This window comes from Geotrypetes seraphini, chromosome 12 (genome assembly GCF_902459505.1).
Source record: "Geotrypetes seraphini chromosome 12, aGeoSer1.1, whole genome shotgun sequence".
Taxonomy (NCBI): domain Eukaryota; kingdom Metazoa; phylum Chordata; class Amphibia; order Gymnophiona; family Dermophiidae; genus Geotrypetes; species Geotrypetes seraphini.
In genome coordinates, this window is record NC_047095.1 from 46849045 (window position 1) to 46867139 (window position 18095).

The window sequence follows — 18095 nt, forward strand, 5'->3', positions numbered from 1 at the left end:
CCTTAAAGAATGACATGGGGTGGTTTCCCATGATTAACTGTGGGGTTAGGGACAAATTTCCTATGTCATTTTCTATGAATGCTTTATTCTCATGTCCATTATGGCTTTTTGATTTCCCATGGTTAACTGTTGGGACGGGTCAAATTCCCTGTGTCATTCTCTATGAATGCTTTATTCTCATGTCCATTATGGCTTTTTGATTTCCCATGGTTAACTGTTGGGACGGGTCAAATTCCCTGTGTCATTCTCTATGAATGCTTTATTCTCATGTCCATTATGGCTTTTTGATTTCCCATGGTTAACTGTTGGGACGGGTCAAATTCCCTGTGTCATTCTCTATGAATGCTTTATTCTCATGTCCATTATGGCTTTTTATACCAATCAGCCTATAGCCTTAAGAAAATCCACCGTCTTTCTAGGATAACCAGCATAAAATATGCTTTACTCTTTTGGGATCTTGCCATGTGATCTGGATTGGCTACTGTTGGAAGTGGGACACTGGGCTTGATGGACTTTGGGTCTGTTCCAGTTTGGCAGTGCTTATGTTATGTACAGCAACTATGTTTTTAGAATGGTCAGAATAGAGGAAGAACTGAGGTGGAGAAGTTGGAGAAAAAGGCAAGATTGAGGTGGTGCCCTTGCTGGGAGTTTTGGAGCATAGTAAAAGGTCAAATAAAGAAGTCAAACCAAGAAACTTTGAGGTATAAGAGTCAGAGGGACCATTGACATAAATGTTAAGGTCTCTCTGAGGGAAGGGGGAAGATGGTTCAAGAAAAAGGAAAGACAAGAGTCCAAGTTAGTTGGTGAATAAGGAATAGAGGGACTTAGCTATCATTTATCAACCCCCTGGATAACTAGGCAGATGGAGTGTACTTCAAACTAAGAAAAGGAGTGAGATTGGAAGAAGGTGTGGAAACCTACACATAGGAGAGAATAGCAGCCTGATACTACTGCCATGACTAACCGGCAAGGCATATGGGAGAAAAGGACAGTTGAGAGTTGCCTTGTCTAGGATTGAGATTAATATCCCCAGCTAAGTGGAGAAGATGCAAAAGAGTATATGAAGAAGAGTAGGGGAGGCATGGCAACAGTGACAAAGACAAGACAATGAAGATAGCTGAATACAAGAAAATGTAGAAGCTCGAGTGGAGGAGAGTTTAGGACATAAATTGGCTGGTAAGATGACAAAAGTAGTAAATAGTGTGGTCTTGAGATGCATAGTGGCTAGAGATTAGGAATAAGATTGAGGGGAGAGAGCCTTGGGAAGAGAAAAGGTAATGGAGCCATAGGAAATAGAAGAAGAGAAATATAAACTTGTGGAGATACGTTATGTGCTTGGTGTGCTACAAGATGGAGCACAAGGTAGCAGGGCAAGTCAGGGATGGACTGGGAGTCTCCTGAGAAGTGCTGGAAGGAATATGTAGATGGACTAGAAATATCCTCTCTTCATACTCTTCTGTTGCTACTTGTTCTCAGTGCTGATATGTAAAAATGGACTGCAGAAAGTATTTTTACTGTACAAGCAATAGTTTTGAACTTTTCTGATAATTGAAATTTTGCAATGAATACATAGCAGTGCTCCTTTAAGTTTTTGGACCTTGCTAAACTTGACCTGTTCTGGGAAAGGTATGTATTTGCCTGTGGTTTATCTAATGCAGTACTGTCAAAGTAGAGCATAGCAGATAACAGTTGCCCAACAGCTAAAAAAAAATCATTGGACTTTAATTTAGAAAATATTAAACTTGAAAATCCCTTTGGGAAAGAGGGAACAGCAAAGCATTGAGGACTGTGGACTGATATGTTTGGACTATTAAATGGTTGATGCTGTTGGATTGATTCGCTTTATGTAGCTGTTAAATAGATGTTTTCTGAAAAGTCATAATGAGAGAAGATCTGCGTTGCAGGAATGTAAAGCATTGCTGGATGGATCACTTAGCAATAACTATTAATATGGTTAATACTCTAGTGACCTTGCATTCCAGGAGAGGGCCCAGTTGTTTGTAAGACAATAGCTTGTAAGTCTATTAATGAATCCTTTTTAAGGCTAGAGAATTTAATTACCGTACTCTACAAATAGGTAATATATCATCCTTGTAAGTGTGGTGATTACAGATTCTCATATATTGCCAATGCAGTTGTCGTGCCATTATTAAATTTGATTTAGCACCACTAAACCTGAGAGTTCCCAGATTTCAAATGCTTGTAATTTGTGCTAGTTAGATTTTATAAAACCTGAACTATTGCTCAGCATAAGTTGGAAGATGCATTTTGTGGGCGATGTAATCAGAAATGCTGTGAATGTTTGTTGTGCTTAGGATATTGCCTGGAATAAAGAAAATCTGAACTTTCTAGTAACAACATAATGCTGTGTACCTGAGAAGATATTAGTTTGTAGCTCTAATATTCCCTTGTGCTAATATGTACTGTATATTTTTACAACCATAATTTCCTGGAGCTGTTCTAGAATAGATTTATGAGATAATTGGACATTCTGTGAAAAGTTATGAAATTCTGTAGCACATCTGCATAGATTTTTAAAATTGCATTTAATACGCAAAACTTTGTAAGAAAATGCTGTTTTCTGACTTTAATGTGTCCATATAATCTATTTTTTCTTTTTTTAAAGTATTTGGGTGGAGCAGTATAATATATAATAATAATAATAATAACAACTTTATTTTTTATACCGCCATAGTCGAAAGACTTCTAGGTGGTTCACATTGAAAGAAGGCTGGACAATCAGTGAATTAAAGATTGCAAGAAGTGAAATGTTACATAAGGAATAGGACAGTAGATTAAAGTGATTAGTGCAGGAAAGGAAGGAAGGGTGATTTGCATGGTAGATAGGATTTTGGGGATGAGAGGAGAAGGGCTGAAGGAATAGAGAGTGATAGACATAGAGAAAGCCTTTACCTATCCCTGGGATTGGTAGCATGGAATCTTGCGATTCTGCCCTGGATTAGCCACTATTAGAAACAGGTTACTAGGTTATTATTCTTTGTATTCTTATGGGGCTAGAGGAAAAATGGTGACAGGGCAAAGAATAAATGCATAGGCAAATTAGGCACATGGCTGATAACTTCTTCACTTGACCCACTTCATCAAACTACTCGTATAGTAAGAAATTCTCAGATTCTCTGTCCCCCATCTTACACGCCATGGTCACCAATAATCTGAAACTGGGCATCATGCCACACTATGGAAAACTGCATGTATCTTCCCAAAAATTAAAGATCAAATATCTAATCTTTCTCCCATTCAATTATCGACCAATATCTCAACTACCATTTGTTTCCAAAGTAGCCAAATCTATAATTTTACGTAAACTTAATGACTTCTTAGATAAAACTAATGCTCTTCATCCCAGTCAAACAAGGTTCAGAAGCTTACATAGAACAGAAACCACTCTTCTGGGACTCATGGCAATTATCTTGCATTCTTTAGACCAAAATAAACTTACTCCTCAACTGCACCCTTATGTTAAATTGCCTTAGTTAGGAATCACTGGCACTGCTTTACAGTGGTTCCAAGATTGCTTCAATAATAGACACTTCTATGTCCAGTGGAATAACACTACTTCTCACCACCACAGACTTACTTGTGGAATCCCACCAGGATCACTCCTAACTCCCACCTTATTCAAAATATTCCTGGTTCCATTCTTAATCCTTGTACAGTCATTTGGTTTGATCACTTTCGTTTCCACAGATGACATTCAGATAGTAGTAACTCTGGAAGACTTCTCACCATCCATCATTGCTGACCTTAACCACAAACTAGATTTAATTTCCTTTTGATTCATGTCTCGGAAACTAAAATTGAATCCAGATAAATCTAGGGCATTACTATTTATTAAATAGTCACGGATTTACCTATAGTTATACCAGGAGCCCGAGTTCCTTTTGTGCCAACATTAAAAATTCTCGGAGTCACCTTTGACTCCTCCTTTTTCTTAAAAAACCCATATTTTTCTGGTTATTAGACAACACTTCCATAAACTCAAAATTATTTCTTCCGTCCGCCATCTCTTTACTACACAGGCCCTTATCACTCGGATAGATTACTGCAATAGTTTACTGCATAACATAACTAAAAGAACAACGTCAACTTCAGTTAGTACAAAATTCAGCTATCAAATTGATGGGCACCAAGAAATATGACCATGTGAACCCCTTCCTCAGGGCAGAACACTTCCCATTTCTCATTGGATCTCTTTCAAAATCCTTTCCTTGGTCCATATGGTACACTACTCAGACACACTTCCTTTATCTTTCTCAATACATAATCCCATACACGCCCCACTAGAACTCTCCCAATCTAATCAAATACATTGCATGGTCTGAAATTTGGCAGCTAAAATGTAATACTAAGAAATGCAAGCTCATGCATTTGGGCTGCAAAAACCTGAGGGAACAGTACAGTCTAAGCCAGGGGTGAAGAACTTATGTGCACAACAGAAGAGTGGGACTTTGTGTGACTGTATGTGATGATCTTAAGGTGGCCAAACAGGTTGAAAAATCACTATAGGCGCTGTCGGTCTCGATCCCGCCCTTCAAAATCAGGAAGTAACCTCAGGGAGCAGGATAGAGACCAGCAGAGCCTTTAGCAATTTGGCAAGAGGGAAGGCCCCCGTGGCATCTGGTTTCGTTATTGCAAGCTGGTTTAGCAGGACCAGGACAGGACCAAAGGCAGGGTTGTTTACAATGCAGATTCACCGCTGACTTCTCACTCCCCCCTCCTCCCGGCAGCCGGCAAACAGCATGGAGGATTGCTGCAGCCGCTGGTGGGAGGAATCAGCTGCCTGCCTCGCATGTCGGACCTGCCCCTGACCCATGACTACATTTCCCCCAGCTCGGTAGGCTTAAATTTGGATATTTTTAAAACTATGGTGATAGACTCAAATATAAACAGAGACCCCCCACTTTCTGGTCTTTTTTTTGGCCCAAAAATCTTTGTTTATATTCAAGTATATGTGGTATATACTATATAGAGTTTTGTTTCAGCTTGGGAATGTTGCAGGGACCTTATTATATAGTTAATAGTATATGAGAGTAGTAAAGCTCTGTAATTTAGCAGAATTGCTCTTACTCTTGTTGCACTCTTTATTGCAGTATCATTTAAGTTTTAGTATGCAGGTGGAGTTTAAAAAAAACCAAAAACTTTTTAACAAACTTTTTTATTGTGTTTTTCTTTTTTTCTAAATAGTGTCTGTGCTTGAAGAATTTGCAATGCAATGGCTTTTTGTGCAAAAATGAGAACTTCAAAAAAAAGTGAACTAAAAGCAGAAGCTCCACAACAAGGACTGGAGATAGTGTTTTACTTAGCTGAATTCTATCCTATTCACCACACCAGTGGAGAGTACACTGCAGAAGACTTGTGCATCCAGGCTGCTCTTAAGTGCAGTGAGTATCAAGTTTTTGTTGATTTTTAAAAATGTTTAGTGTAATTACAATGTTGTTCCACTTGACAGCTTGAAAATAAAGAAAGGTCATAATCAAAGTTAAGATACCTTTGTATAGGACTGATGAAATACATTTCTTGACACGCTTTTGGGAGCTGGCACTTGACCTAATTCCTGAAAGCTAGTCAAATGTACTGTTACATTTTTACATTTTTTTGTATTTCCATAGAGTATATTTGCAACAGAATCAGATTCAAACATATTGTAAATTGGATTCTGATTCTTTATATGAAATTTATAAATGTGAAAATATCAAGGGTAGGCTTAGTAAAGTACACAAATGTGTTAGTATGCATTGTTAGAAAAATCCCACTTCAGTAAATAAAGTGGTGTTGAATATTATTTTTTTATTATTTATATATCACTTAGGATCCTCTTGGGGTATATAAATGGTTTACATTGAATGGTGATCAGGTACTCTCAATGTTTTCCCATCTGTCCCACTGGGCTATGGTACCTAGGATAATGATAACTATTGTATTATTAATTAGTTCATGATAAATCAGTAGTGCACTGTAATTCATCTAGCCCCAAGTATTAATGAGCTTTTCATTTTTAATTCATGATTAAATGAGCAAGATACCACATCTTTCAAATATGCCATCTCTAAAATATGCCATCTCTAAAATATTTTCCGTGTAGGCCTCCTATATTTCTTAAACAGGGTACTTTGGCTTAGAGGGTAAGTAGGTGCCTGCTTGTAGAGCCGTCCGATTAAGGAGAAAAGATTTTGATTGATTTTGCAGAAACAGGAAGTTGAAACAAAGCAGGTGGGACTTGTAGCGATAAGGCCCTGATACCAGCAGCTTAATCGCTGCTGAGTCGCCAAAGAGGGCTGTGGGAAGGGCGAAGGGGATGCAGGTACAAGGGAAAGAGCCAGATGTGAAAGCTGCCAGAAGAGAAAGGAGTTCCTGGAGCATGATGCCAACCTCAGGAGCACCCCAGCACTCCTGAATTGGTGAACCTGATTTTTTTCCTAAACAAACTGATTTGAATTGATTCAGCCACTACTAAAGTGTTTCCCTGAAAATAAGACCCTGTCTTATATTAATTTTAGGCCCAAAAAAACATACTAGGTCTTCTTTTCGGGGTAGGTCTTTTTTTTCATGTACAGTTATCATCTCTCCCTTCTTCTCCACCCCAATTCTTCCTCTTTCCTTTCTCTTCCCCACATGTGCAGCATCTTTCCTCCCCTCTTACCCATTCCCTTGTGCCTTCCCTCCCTCCCATCCCATCCCTTGTGCAGCAGAATCCTTGCACAGCTTCAATCGCTCCCTTCATTCCATCCCCCCATGCAGCATCTTTCTAGCCCCCCTTGCGCAGCCGAACCCCCACTGACACTTCCATCTCTCCCTCCCATTAGAATGCTGCCGACTGCAAGACTGATATACCTTGCATACAGCAGTGTTGGCAAAAATCTAATCGGGTTGCTTCGGGGCCTTCTCCCTCCCGGTGTACTTCTGCCGCATCACTGATGTCATCAGCAAAGCGGCACATGGAATGCCCAGGAGGGAGAAGGCCATGATTAGATTTTTGTCAATGCTGCCATTTGCAAGGTATATCGGTCTCGCGGTCGGCGGCAATCTAATGGGAGGGAGAGATGGAAGTGTCAGCGGGGGTTTGGCTGCACAGTGGGAAGTGCTGCTGCCGGCGACTAGGGCTTATTTTTGGGGTAGGGCTTATATTAAGACTTATCCCGAAAATCATGCTAGGGCTTATTTTGGGGGAAACACGATACTACTACTATTAATTCTATAGTGCTACCAGATGTACGCAGCACTGTACAGAGTCTCAAAAAAAAGACAGTCCCTGCTTGAAAGAGCTTATAATATAAACAGACAAGACAGACAAACAGGGTGTCATGGATACAGTTAAGTAGAACGGTTAATCTGCTGGCTGGGTTGTTGGGCAGTGGGGAGTAGGATTATGGATTGAAGGCTATATCAAAAAGGTGGGTTTTCAGTCTGTTTTTAAACAAGGTAAGGGAAGGGGCTTAGTGGACACACTCAGGTAATTTATTCCAGCTATAGGGGGCAGCTAGATGAAAGGAACAAAGTCTGGAATTGGCATTGGAGGAGAAGGGTACAGCTAAGAGCAGTTTATCTGGGGAACAGAGTTATCCTAGGACAAGCAGGCAGTATATGGGTGACATCATCTATGGAGCTTTGTAGCGATAGTCTGACAAGTGAATTGTCTTTAAGTTTGAAAACTTTGTGACTGCTCGCACAGCTCATGAGCGAGTGCCTTCCCTCCTGTCGAGGTGCGAGGCTCCCCAGTTCTTCATTTTCTGTGGAGTGAAGAAGTTCGTTTTCTGCTGAACTCTATTCAATTTTTTACTTGTCTTCCTGTTTCGCATCTTTTTTTTTTTTTCTATATATATTTTCTTTTTCTTTTAATTCTGTTCGGGGTTTAAAAAACCCCCACCTTTCCATCAAAGTACTCACCTGTCTTAGCGGCAGGGGGCTCATAGTGTTATGTTGGGTTATCAACTTTTCTTCAGGTTGATAGCTTTTTGGTTCACATCGTTTTCTTTTTCTTCATTTACGCTTTTCTTTTCTCTAGAGCAGTTTTTACAGTGCGTTCATGGAAGGTGCCAAGTCTTCGCACATGTCAAAGGCATCGCAGGACATACCAGCATCAGGGAAGCCTGCTAAGAAGCCTTCCGCTTCCCAACAAGCATCACAGGTCTCTACAGCATCGAGTCAGTTGATGCAGACCAAACAACGAAGCCACCGCTCCCCAGCTTCACAGTTTGTCTTATCTCCAAGGTGTGCTTCCTTGTCGGTCACTCACACCGAGGCAACCTGCTGCACCATTGGTACCAGCTGTTCAGCCTTCAGTACTGGTGCCATCGTTTTGGGAAAGACTCGACAAGTTTTTTCCAGAGGAAGCTGGGTAGTGTGTTCAAGCTGCTACTGATGACACAGCCTACTCTCTTGGTACCAGCCCAGCTTGAGCATAGCATTATAAGACCTGAAGGTACCAATGCCAGCTGTTTGGAGCATTGATCATATCCTACGAGGCATTGTCATTCCTCTTTTCGACGCTGCTCACCATCCAGTCATCGTTCATTGCATCAATGTTCATCTTTGAGGCATCGAACATCATTTTTGGGACATTGATGTTCTCTTCAAGGTCTTCTTGTCAATCTCATGCATCGAAGCGCAAATGAGATATACACTGATTCTTGTCATCATCTTCGAGGGTGATTAGCGCACGCACTGTGCACTACGCTAACCTCGCTCCTAGGTGCTTAGGAATAGTGGCAATCACACATATATTACCAGTCCAATATTATTATTTATTAATTTTAATCTTACATTCTTGTCTCAGAAGGCATATGTGTGATGGAGTCCCATCTGGCGTGAAATTTGTACCTCTCCTGATGGTCTCTCAGAGTCTATACTGGTACATTCCTTTTATACTTTCATACTGACCAGTATGACATCACACTCGTCAACCAATCAGCCAACAGAGGCTGTCCTTTAGGTTTGAACAAAGAAATTCCTTTACATAGGAACAAGTTTTAAAAATCATATTTATGTTTACATTAATATCTGAATATGCATAAAACACAAAGAACACTGTCATTCTCAAAAAGTTGAAATCAAACAGCTTGTCTGTGTCGGACGAAAGTTTGCTTTAGAAAAAACTGACAGTTTTCACTAACACACAAACACAAAAGACCCAGACCCCCCTTCCTATGCTGGAGGTCAAACTAGCTGTCCATTCTTGCTCTGGGCCTCTCAAAGACTGGTATTCTCATGGTAACAGTGTCCCTGGCTTTAACTTAACTATTTCCAGATGTTGCCTCTCAGACTCCCTTAAAGTTTCTTGAATCTTATATATGTAAAACATTTGAAATTAAATACAAATCATTCTTTCTCACATCATTCATAGGGATCCCTTCACTCATTCCCACATGCAACACTCATATTTCATTCCTAATCAATACTGCGTTCATAGCTTATTCATGAAAGATTTTTTCCTATACCCAGCATTGATATGTCTGGACCATCTGTTAATATTTTTCGTTTCCCCCCCAGTTAGAGGTTGTAAACTGAAAAAACACCATGAACACCTTCTTTCACATCAAACAGCATTGTGGGGTAAAGACCTAGATCAACTGCTTTCGCCCACTACTTATGAGGAATTCAGAAAACGTCTAAAAACTCAACTGTTCCTAAAGTATCTAGACAACTGACCCACTCATCTTCTTTCTCCTCCATAGTGTTTCCTCTGTCCTGTTAATCTCTTTCTCCTCAACAACACATTTCCGGTCCTATTAATTCTCCTCTTCTCCCCTCTTAAATTCAATCAATTTGTACCTTGCTTAATCTATTGAAAACCGCATAGAACTTAACGGTATTGCGGTATATAAACTGTTATTATTATTATTATTATTAATACCTCTAGAAGTATGTTACGCATTACCTGATTTCCATATGGTCCTGCCCCACCTAATACCTCACACAAATAGTGAATTCCCCTTTTCCTATGCTATATATCAGTTTCCTGGTCTTTTGTTTATTATCCTGACCTTTTTCAAAGTTTTAAATGTGTTTGCATGTATATAAGACCCTCTGATCAGGACTAGAAAGGTCTCTGTCACACCCTGCTAATGCTTCTGCGCAGTTTGCGCCAAACCAGGCCTTCTTCAAAGGATCGGTACCGACAGCTTCAGAAGACTTCTCATGATCATTGTCCTTGTCGTTCTCCATTGTCCTCGTCGTCCTCCATCTCCAAACCTACTTTGTCTGATCCTGACTCATGTGATCTTTCTCCACAGCAATCACCTCCTCGACGCCGATACTGCCCATAGTGCAGAGAATATAGAGGCCTTGGATTATGATGAACCTTCTAAAGAGCTCCTCAAGGTACCGCTTCATGGCATTCTCAAAGAGATTCTGGTTAAGAATTGGGAAAAAACTTTATCTATTGTGGTGGCTCCAAAGAAGCTTGATTCTTTGTACAGAATTGTTTCTTCTCCTGGTTTTGATAGACCACAGCTTCAGCATCAGTTATTAGTGATGGAATCAACCCTTAAGAAATCTTCTACTACCAAGATTTATGCTTCGACCCCTCCAGGACGTGAGGGCCAAATATTATGGACAAATTTGGTCATAGAATCTACTAAAATACCATGCTGGCTAACAGGATATCCAATTACAATTTTTATTTTTCCTGTTATTTGCCTAATTTTGGCCAGTTTATTCCTTCTCAACACCTTGCACACTATCAGCAGATTATATCTACTCTGAAACAAACTAGACAATATATAGCAAGGTTAGCCAAGCGGTTTTACAAAATTTATTTTCTTAATTGGCCAACTCTCCCTCATTCCCATTTCAGTAAGCTAGGGAGTCCCATATGTGAGAATATGCTGCCTGCTTCTCCTAGGATAAAGCACAGTTACTGTAACAGGTGTTATCTGGAGACAGCAGGCAGATATTTTCACATCCCACCCACCTCTCCTAGTTGGCTTCTTAGCTTGCTTACAGTACTGGGGAGCCTCGCACCTCGGATGGGAAGGCACTTGCGCATGTGCGGTGCGGGCAGTTGCAAAATTTTTTTCAAACTTAAAGTAACAGTTCACTTGTCATCCACAGAGCCCGGTATGGACACTCTGACGTTGCCCTTATGTGAGAATATTTGCCATCTGTCTCCGGATAACACTCGTTACAGTAAGTAACTGTGCTGTACCGGTCCAGTCTGAGCATACTGCCACCAGGCCCCATGGTGCTGCAGTCAGCTCTCATGTAGAGCGTCAGCATGGATCCTCATCCAGTCACCATCAATCTTCTTGACACTACTCCTCCACATTGATTATCACATTGACGGTCAAGCTGTCCATTGAGACATCAACGTTCTTCCTCTCAACGTTCGAAATCAAGGAAGCACCGTTCTTCATCACATACTTCCAAATGAAAGAAATCTTCCTATTGTACCTCTTCTTCTTCTTCGGATTGGTACTGGAGTCGTCGTAAGCGTCGATCCTCTTAAGCTTTGGTGACGGTGTGTGTTCTTTATGACTCTGACTTGCAGAACCAGAGAGATCAGAATCTGTAACTGAGGCTTATGATACTCCTTCAGAACCTTCTCCTTAGAAATCCCCACCAAAGTCAAGACTGTCTTTCACAAAATTTATTAGGCAGCTAAGCAAAGACCTACCTGTTAAGCTGGAAGCTGACTCTGCCTTCATTGCTGAATATCTAGAGGCTTTGGACTATGATGAGCCTCCAAAGGAGCTTCTCAAATTACCATTGCATGGTATTCACAGAGAGACTCTTCACAAGAATCGGGAAATGCCATTGACTATCACAGTGGCTCCCAGAAAACTGGATTCTATTTATAGAATCATTTCTTCTCTGGGTTTGATAAACCACAGCTTCAGCATCAATCAATGGTTGTAGAATCAACTTTAAAAAAGTCATTTGTTTCAAAGGTCTATGCCTCAATACCACCAGGGCGTAAAGGCCAAATTATGGATAAATTTGGATGTCACCTCTATCAAAATTCCATGTTGGCGAACAGGGTCCTTTAATTACACTTTCTATATATCCTGCATGATCTGCAAGCCCAGATGTTAGAGGCAGACCTGGATATTATTGCTATCACAGAGACATGGTTCAGTGAATCCCATGGATGGAATGCAAACATACCGGGATATAATCTTTTTAGGAAAGACAGAGATGGTCAAAAAGGTGGAGGGGTAGCTCTCTATGGTAAAGATTGATATCCAAGTGATTGACATGCAGGGGACCTGGGGAGAGGAAGAAGTAATATGGATCACTCTGAAAAGAGAAGATGAAACTTCTATCTAAGTGGGTCTAGTCTACAGACCTCCAATTCAAATGCAACAAATTGATAAAGATCTGATTGCAGATATCCTAAAGCTTGGGAAGAAAGAGGAAGTGCTGCTGTTCGGGTGATTTCAATCTGCTGGATGCTGACTAGAAAATTCTGTCTACGGAATTGGAAAGAAGTAGGGAGATTGTGGATGCCTTTCAAAAGGCTCTGCTCAGACAAATGGTGACGGAACCCACGAGGGAAAAAGCAATACTGGATGTGGTACTCACAAATGGAGAGAGTATCTCTAATGTTCAAGTGGGTGCCAAACTGGGAAGTAGCGATCAAACAGTTTGGTTCGATATAAACAGCTAAAGGCTAGGGTAGCCACTCAAAACTCAAAAGGCTAGATTCACTAAACAAACCGATCGTGTACCAATTGGTTTGCGAGCCCTTGCGACCCGATTTCCCTCCGACCCGATTCACTAACCTCTCCTCCGATCCGATCCGATCCCGATCCGTGCATGCAAATAAGGGGAATTGGCATGCAAAGCAAGAAGGACGTGATTCACTAAACTTACCGACTGGCTGGCTGATCAAAAAACTAGTGACTGGTGAGGACCAGAAATATTAAAGAAGAGACTAGTTAACTTAATCATGTACAGTGGCGCCCCAGAACTCGAACAACTTGGAATCCAAACTATTTTTTAAATTAAATTTTGCCCCTGGAATCCGAACTTATGGGAACTGCAAGCGTTGCTCAGCCCAGAGCTTCCCTCTGATTTGAACTGACCAGGTGGAAACAGGAAGCTGCATCAAAGGGAAAGCTCTGGGCTGAGCACCGCTTGCAGTTGTCGTTGCCGATCTTGCTGTCTATGCTCGCGGGGGCCTGATCTTGCTGTCTGTGCCAGTTGGGTTGCCCGATCTTGCTGTCTTTGCTGGTGGGGGCCCGATCTTGCTGTCTCTGCCAGGTGAGCCCTGCTGTCTCTGCCAGGGGAGCCTGATCTTGCTGTCTCTGCTGGTGGGGGCCCAATCTTGCTGTCTCTGCCAGGTTCCACATCATGATTTGTTATCATTGGTTACTTTATATTACTGTACTAAACATTACTTTACTGTACTGTATTATCATTGGTTAATATGTGAGTGTTTTATCTAATATAATAAAACCCTTACTGCACATGTGCAGTAGCAAATCTGTGCTATGGGGACAAGGCCATTCACCACCCTGTGGAGTGGTGAATGGTCTTGTCTCCGCAGTTAAGGGAGGGAATGTCACCGATCATGCTCGCTTCCTCCCTCCTTACTGATCATTGCTGCTGCCTGATTGCCATCACCCCGTCCAAGCATCTCCCTCCCTCCTGATCACTGCTGCTGCTGCCGCCTGATCGCCACTGCCCTGTCGGAGCATCTCTCTTCCTCTCGTGGCAGGCGATTTCTAAATTTTTTTTTTTTCTGCAAGCAGCCGGAGCGTTGAAATTGTGTGTAGCTGCTGTAAAGGTCATCTCTGACGCAACTGGACGCTGAAGGGAACTGGGGAAGGTGAGGTGGGGAGGAACAGACGCTGAAAGGAACTGGGGAAGGGAGAGAGAGAGGGACGGTGGGGTGGAAAGGAACAGATGCTGAAGAAAAATGGGGAAGAGAGAGATTCCAGACTATGGGGAGAGCGGAGGGAAGAAGATGTGTGCTAGACCAATTTGGGGGGGGAGGTGGAGGGGAGAGATGGAACGGAGAGGCACAGTAACGGAGCATATGGAAGAGACAGAGAAGGCAGACAGTGGATGGAAGGAAATGAATGAGGAGAAGATGAGGACAGCAGAAACCAGACAACAAAGGTAGAAAAAAAATTTCTGTTTATTTTATTTATTTATAGTATATTAGTTGTGTTGATAAAAAATTTATAAGCAAATCCTTGCTAGCTGAACATATCTTTCTCTAGTTCAGCAGCCAGAACTTTGATTTATAAGGAAGGAATAAGCTAAATATTACAGCACTGAGGCTTGTATGGATGCTGCAGGGACAGTGGTCGCAGGGATGGGGTGGGACAATGGTTACGGGGATGGGGTGGGGACATTTGTCGCGGGGAGGGGACAGGGTCGGTGGTCACGGGGATGGGGTGGTGATGGAGACAAATTTTTTCCCCATGTCATTCTCTAATTTTCGTCTTAGTGAGTTGCTCCTCAACAGTGAAAAGTTATCTACACTCAGACTGATTTTTTTTTTTCCTCTCATTTTAATAGGTATATCTCCATTATGCCACAACTTGTTTGCCTTGTATGAAGAAGGCAATAATCTGTGGTATGCACCAAATCACATCTTTAAAATAGATAACGTTTCACTCAGACTGCATTATCGTATGAGGTATGTAAGAAAGTCTTTTATGCATCTAGAAAACAAAGGTTCTGCTAAGCTGTCCTAGAATTTTATTGTGAAATATTTTGATGCAATGATAGATGTCCACTGAATCTTTAGCAACTGTAGGACACAATGATGACTTACATTTGCTACACAGTTTTCACCAACTACTACCCAAAAATTCACCTTGTACAAGAATCTATGCTATATAAAAATTTAAAATTGGGAGACTATGAAAGAAGGAAGTTAGAGAATTAAAATGTGTAAGTAGTTTTTCAAATATTTTCATCTATTTTCCATTGCATAAAATTTTTTAAAGAAATATTTACCATTTAAGCATTCTTTGTTGGGGCCCTTTAACAAATTCCATGGAGTTTACTACGAGGGCTGATTGAAAAGTAATGCGACTGCCTCTGTTTTTCTTTCCAAGAAGTAGATGTGGAAATGCTGTGCTGGTTCTTGTGAAACACATACATTGATGTTTCTGAACCTGGACTGCCATAGTCTTCATTGCTGGGTCATAGCAAGAGGAAGAACTTTGTACATTTCATCTTGGCAGATGAGGAAGACATGCCTATGATAGTACGCCAGAGGTGTGTGATTGAATTTTTTATGCTTGCCAAAACATTTCAAAAGATTCATTACTGCTATTTTCAAGTTTAACACAAAATTCAATTACACATCTCTGGTATACTCTCACAGACATGTCTTCCTCATCTGCCATGATGAAACATACAAAGTTCTTCCTCTTGCTGTGACCCACCAAAAAAGACTATGGCAGTCCAAATGCAGGTTCAGAATCGTCGATGTGTTAGCTTCAAAAGAACCAGCACAGCGTTGTCGCATCTATTTCTTGGAAAGAACAGACAGTCTCTTTACTTTTCAATCAGCCCTCGTACACATTAGCCATTAGTGTAGACCAGTGGTCTCAAACTCGCGGCCCGCCAGGTACTATTTTGAGGCTCTTGGTATGTTTATCATAATCACAAAAGTAAAACAGTTTCTTGATCATATGTATTGTTGGCTATAAATTACAATATTATTATTAAGACTTGGCCAAAAGGAAAGATTTTTAAACTATAAAGAGTTTTACCTCATGCAAAATTGTCTTTTCTTTAATAAGACATCAACTATTTTTTTTTTTTTTTTGGCCCTCCAAGTACCTACAAATCCAAAATGTGGCCCTGCAAAGGGTTTGAGTTTGAGACTACTGGTGTAGACCCATGAAACCCTATGCTAGTTGCTTTAAATGGGTAGGGGCAGGTCATAAACATGATATGAGTAGTGACAGAGCATGGCTTCCAGTGACAGTATTTGGATTGGTGCTATGTGCTAGATGATATCAACTTCAGTTATCACCTCAAAAAGAACCTAGTATTTACCACACTTTAAGTTTTGCAGTTAAGGTACAATAAGTGCAAAAACGTACTGCACTGTCCCATGGTCAGACCACCGCCTCATTGAATTCCAACTCCCACTCGAAACTACCCTAGCCCCGCATAAAGACCCTAACCCTCCCACCCTACGCCAACTCCCTAACTCAGTCAGCCCTCCAGCCATGGCCGCAGGCATTCGCACCCTGAATGAAACCTGCACCCAACATCCCCACTCCATCGACCTAGCAGCCTCCATGTGGCACTCCAACATCCAATCCCTCTATAACAGCCTTGCCCAGACAAAAACAATTCTAATAACCACAAATAAAACACCTGCTCCCTGGTACACCAGTAACCTCTGATCCATAAAACGAAAGGAATTGGATCAAACACCCAAATTCAGAAACCAAAGCCCACTGGAAAAGCACATCCATCACCTACAAAGCTGCCATCCTAGAAGCGAAGAAAGCCTATTACTTTCACCTCCTACAATTAGCCCCTGCTAGATCCAAACAACTATTCACCCTCACAAACCAACTCTTCACCAGCGCCCAAGGAAAAAGCCACACCAACCAAACAGAACTTGATAGTGAGACTTTCTCGAACTTCTTCCAGTCCAAAGTACAAACCATCCGCAATAATCTTGACACCAACACCAACCCCACTCCTGCACACCCCCAGCCTAACCCAAATACCCTATCCTCTACCACTCTCCCCCAATTTGATATGGCCACCCATGCTGAGGTTCTCGAAACCTTGAGAGAACTCAAACCCTCCAACACCATCCTCGATCCCTGCCCATCCAGCCTCCTGCTGTCCATGGCAGAATCCATCCTCCCCATCATTAACACCTCCCTCTCCACAGGGACAGTTCCCCTCAGCTGGAAATCAGCTATTAAACCCACTCTCAAAAAACCCACCCTTGACCCTAACGAACCCAGCAACTATCGCCCGGTCTCCAACCTTCCATTTGTCTCCAAACTCCTAGAACAAATTGTGCTCCGCCGACTACACCCTTTCATAGAAGAACAAGCTGCTCTATCCCCTGCTCAATCCAGCTTCCGAACAGGCCACAGCACAGAGTCAGTACTCCTAGATATCATTGATGACAACTGGTCAATACTCGACAAAGGCAGCGATGCCCTACTAGTCCTACTTGACCTCAGTGCTGCCTTTGACACGGTCGACCACCACCTCCTCATATCCAGACTCTATGACCTTGGAATCAAGGACTATGCCCTCCAATGGTTCACCTCGTTCCTCCACCAAAGGACCCAAACTGTCCTACTAGGGACGCACAAATCTAACCCCAAGCCTATCAAATATGGCGTTCCCCAAGGCGCCCTTCTATCCCCCCTCCTATTCAACTTCTACATCAGACCTGTCATTGATATAGCGCAAAAGTACAACATTAAAATCCACTCCTATGCCGATGACATCCAGCTGCTCCTCCCACTAGGCGAAAACCGATTGTCCCAAATTGCTAACCTCCAACACTGCCTCTCTGACATGAAAAACTGGATGACAAACAACAAACTACAACTTAACGCCTCTAAGACCGAACTCTTATGGATCAGGAACAAAAACACCAAATACACACACCCAACACTATCATGGAACTCCACTCTACTAACGGCAACAGATCAAGTACGCAGCCTAGGAGTATCCTTAGACGGACACCTATCCCTATCCACCCACATATCCCAAGTAGTGTCTACCTCCTTCTACTACCTCCGCCAACTGAAAAGGATCAAACCCTACATCTCCACACATGACCTAGCCCAACTCCTCTACACATATGTCCTCTCCAGAATGGATTACTGCAACTCCCTATTTAATGGAATAACCAAAAAAGATCTCAAGCGCCTCCAACGGGTCCAAAATGCAGCTATCCGCCTCCTACACAGCCTCAACTACCATGATCCCATCTCCCCAGCACTCCGCGCCACCATCCCCTCCTACATAAAATCCAACCTACCCATCTACATCCCCACCCGCACCCTTCGCTCAGAAAAGGAGATACGCCTATGCATTCCCCCCGGAAGGTCCCTCCTCTCAGAAACCGCCCGCAAACGCTCCTACAGCCACTTCGTTCCCCAACTCTAGAACCAACTCCC

The 18095-nt window shown here is 42.0% G+C and overlaps 1 protein-coding gene across 5 annotated transcripts in view; it reads left to right on the top strand.

Annotated features, from left to right (window-relative positions):
* The window catches only part of JAK1 (Janus kinase 1), a 241161-nt gene that overhangs the window by 21254 nt on the left and 201812 nt on the right, over positions 1-18095 (top strand). For all 5 annotated transcript variants that reach the window (XM_033915500.1, XM_033915502.1, XM_033915498.1 and 2 more), the window contains exons 2-3: positions 5206-5402; positions 14488-14608. In XM_033915500.1, coding sequence (XP_033771391.1) covers positions 5234-5402; positions 14488-14608 — 290 coding nt within the window. In that variant the 5' untranslated portion in view covers positions 5206-5233. The remainder of the gene's footprint in view (positions 1-5205; positions 5403-14487; positions 14609-18095) is intronic.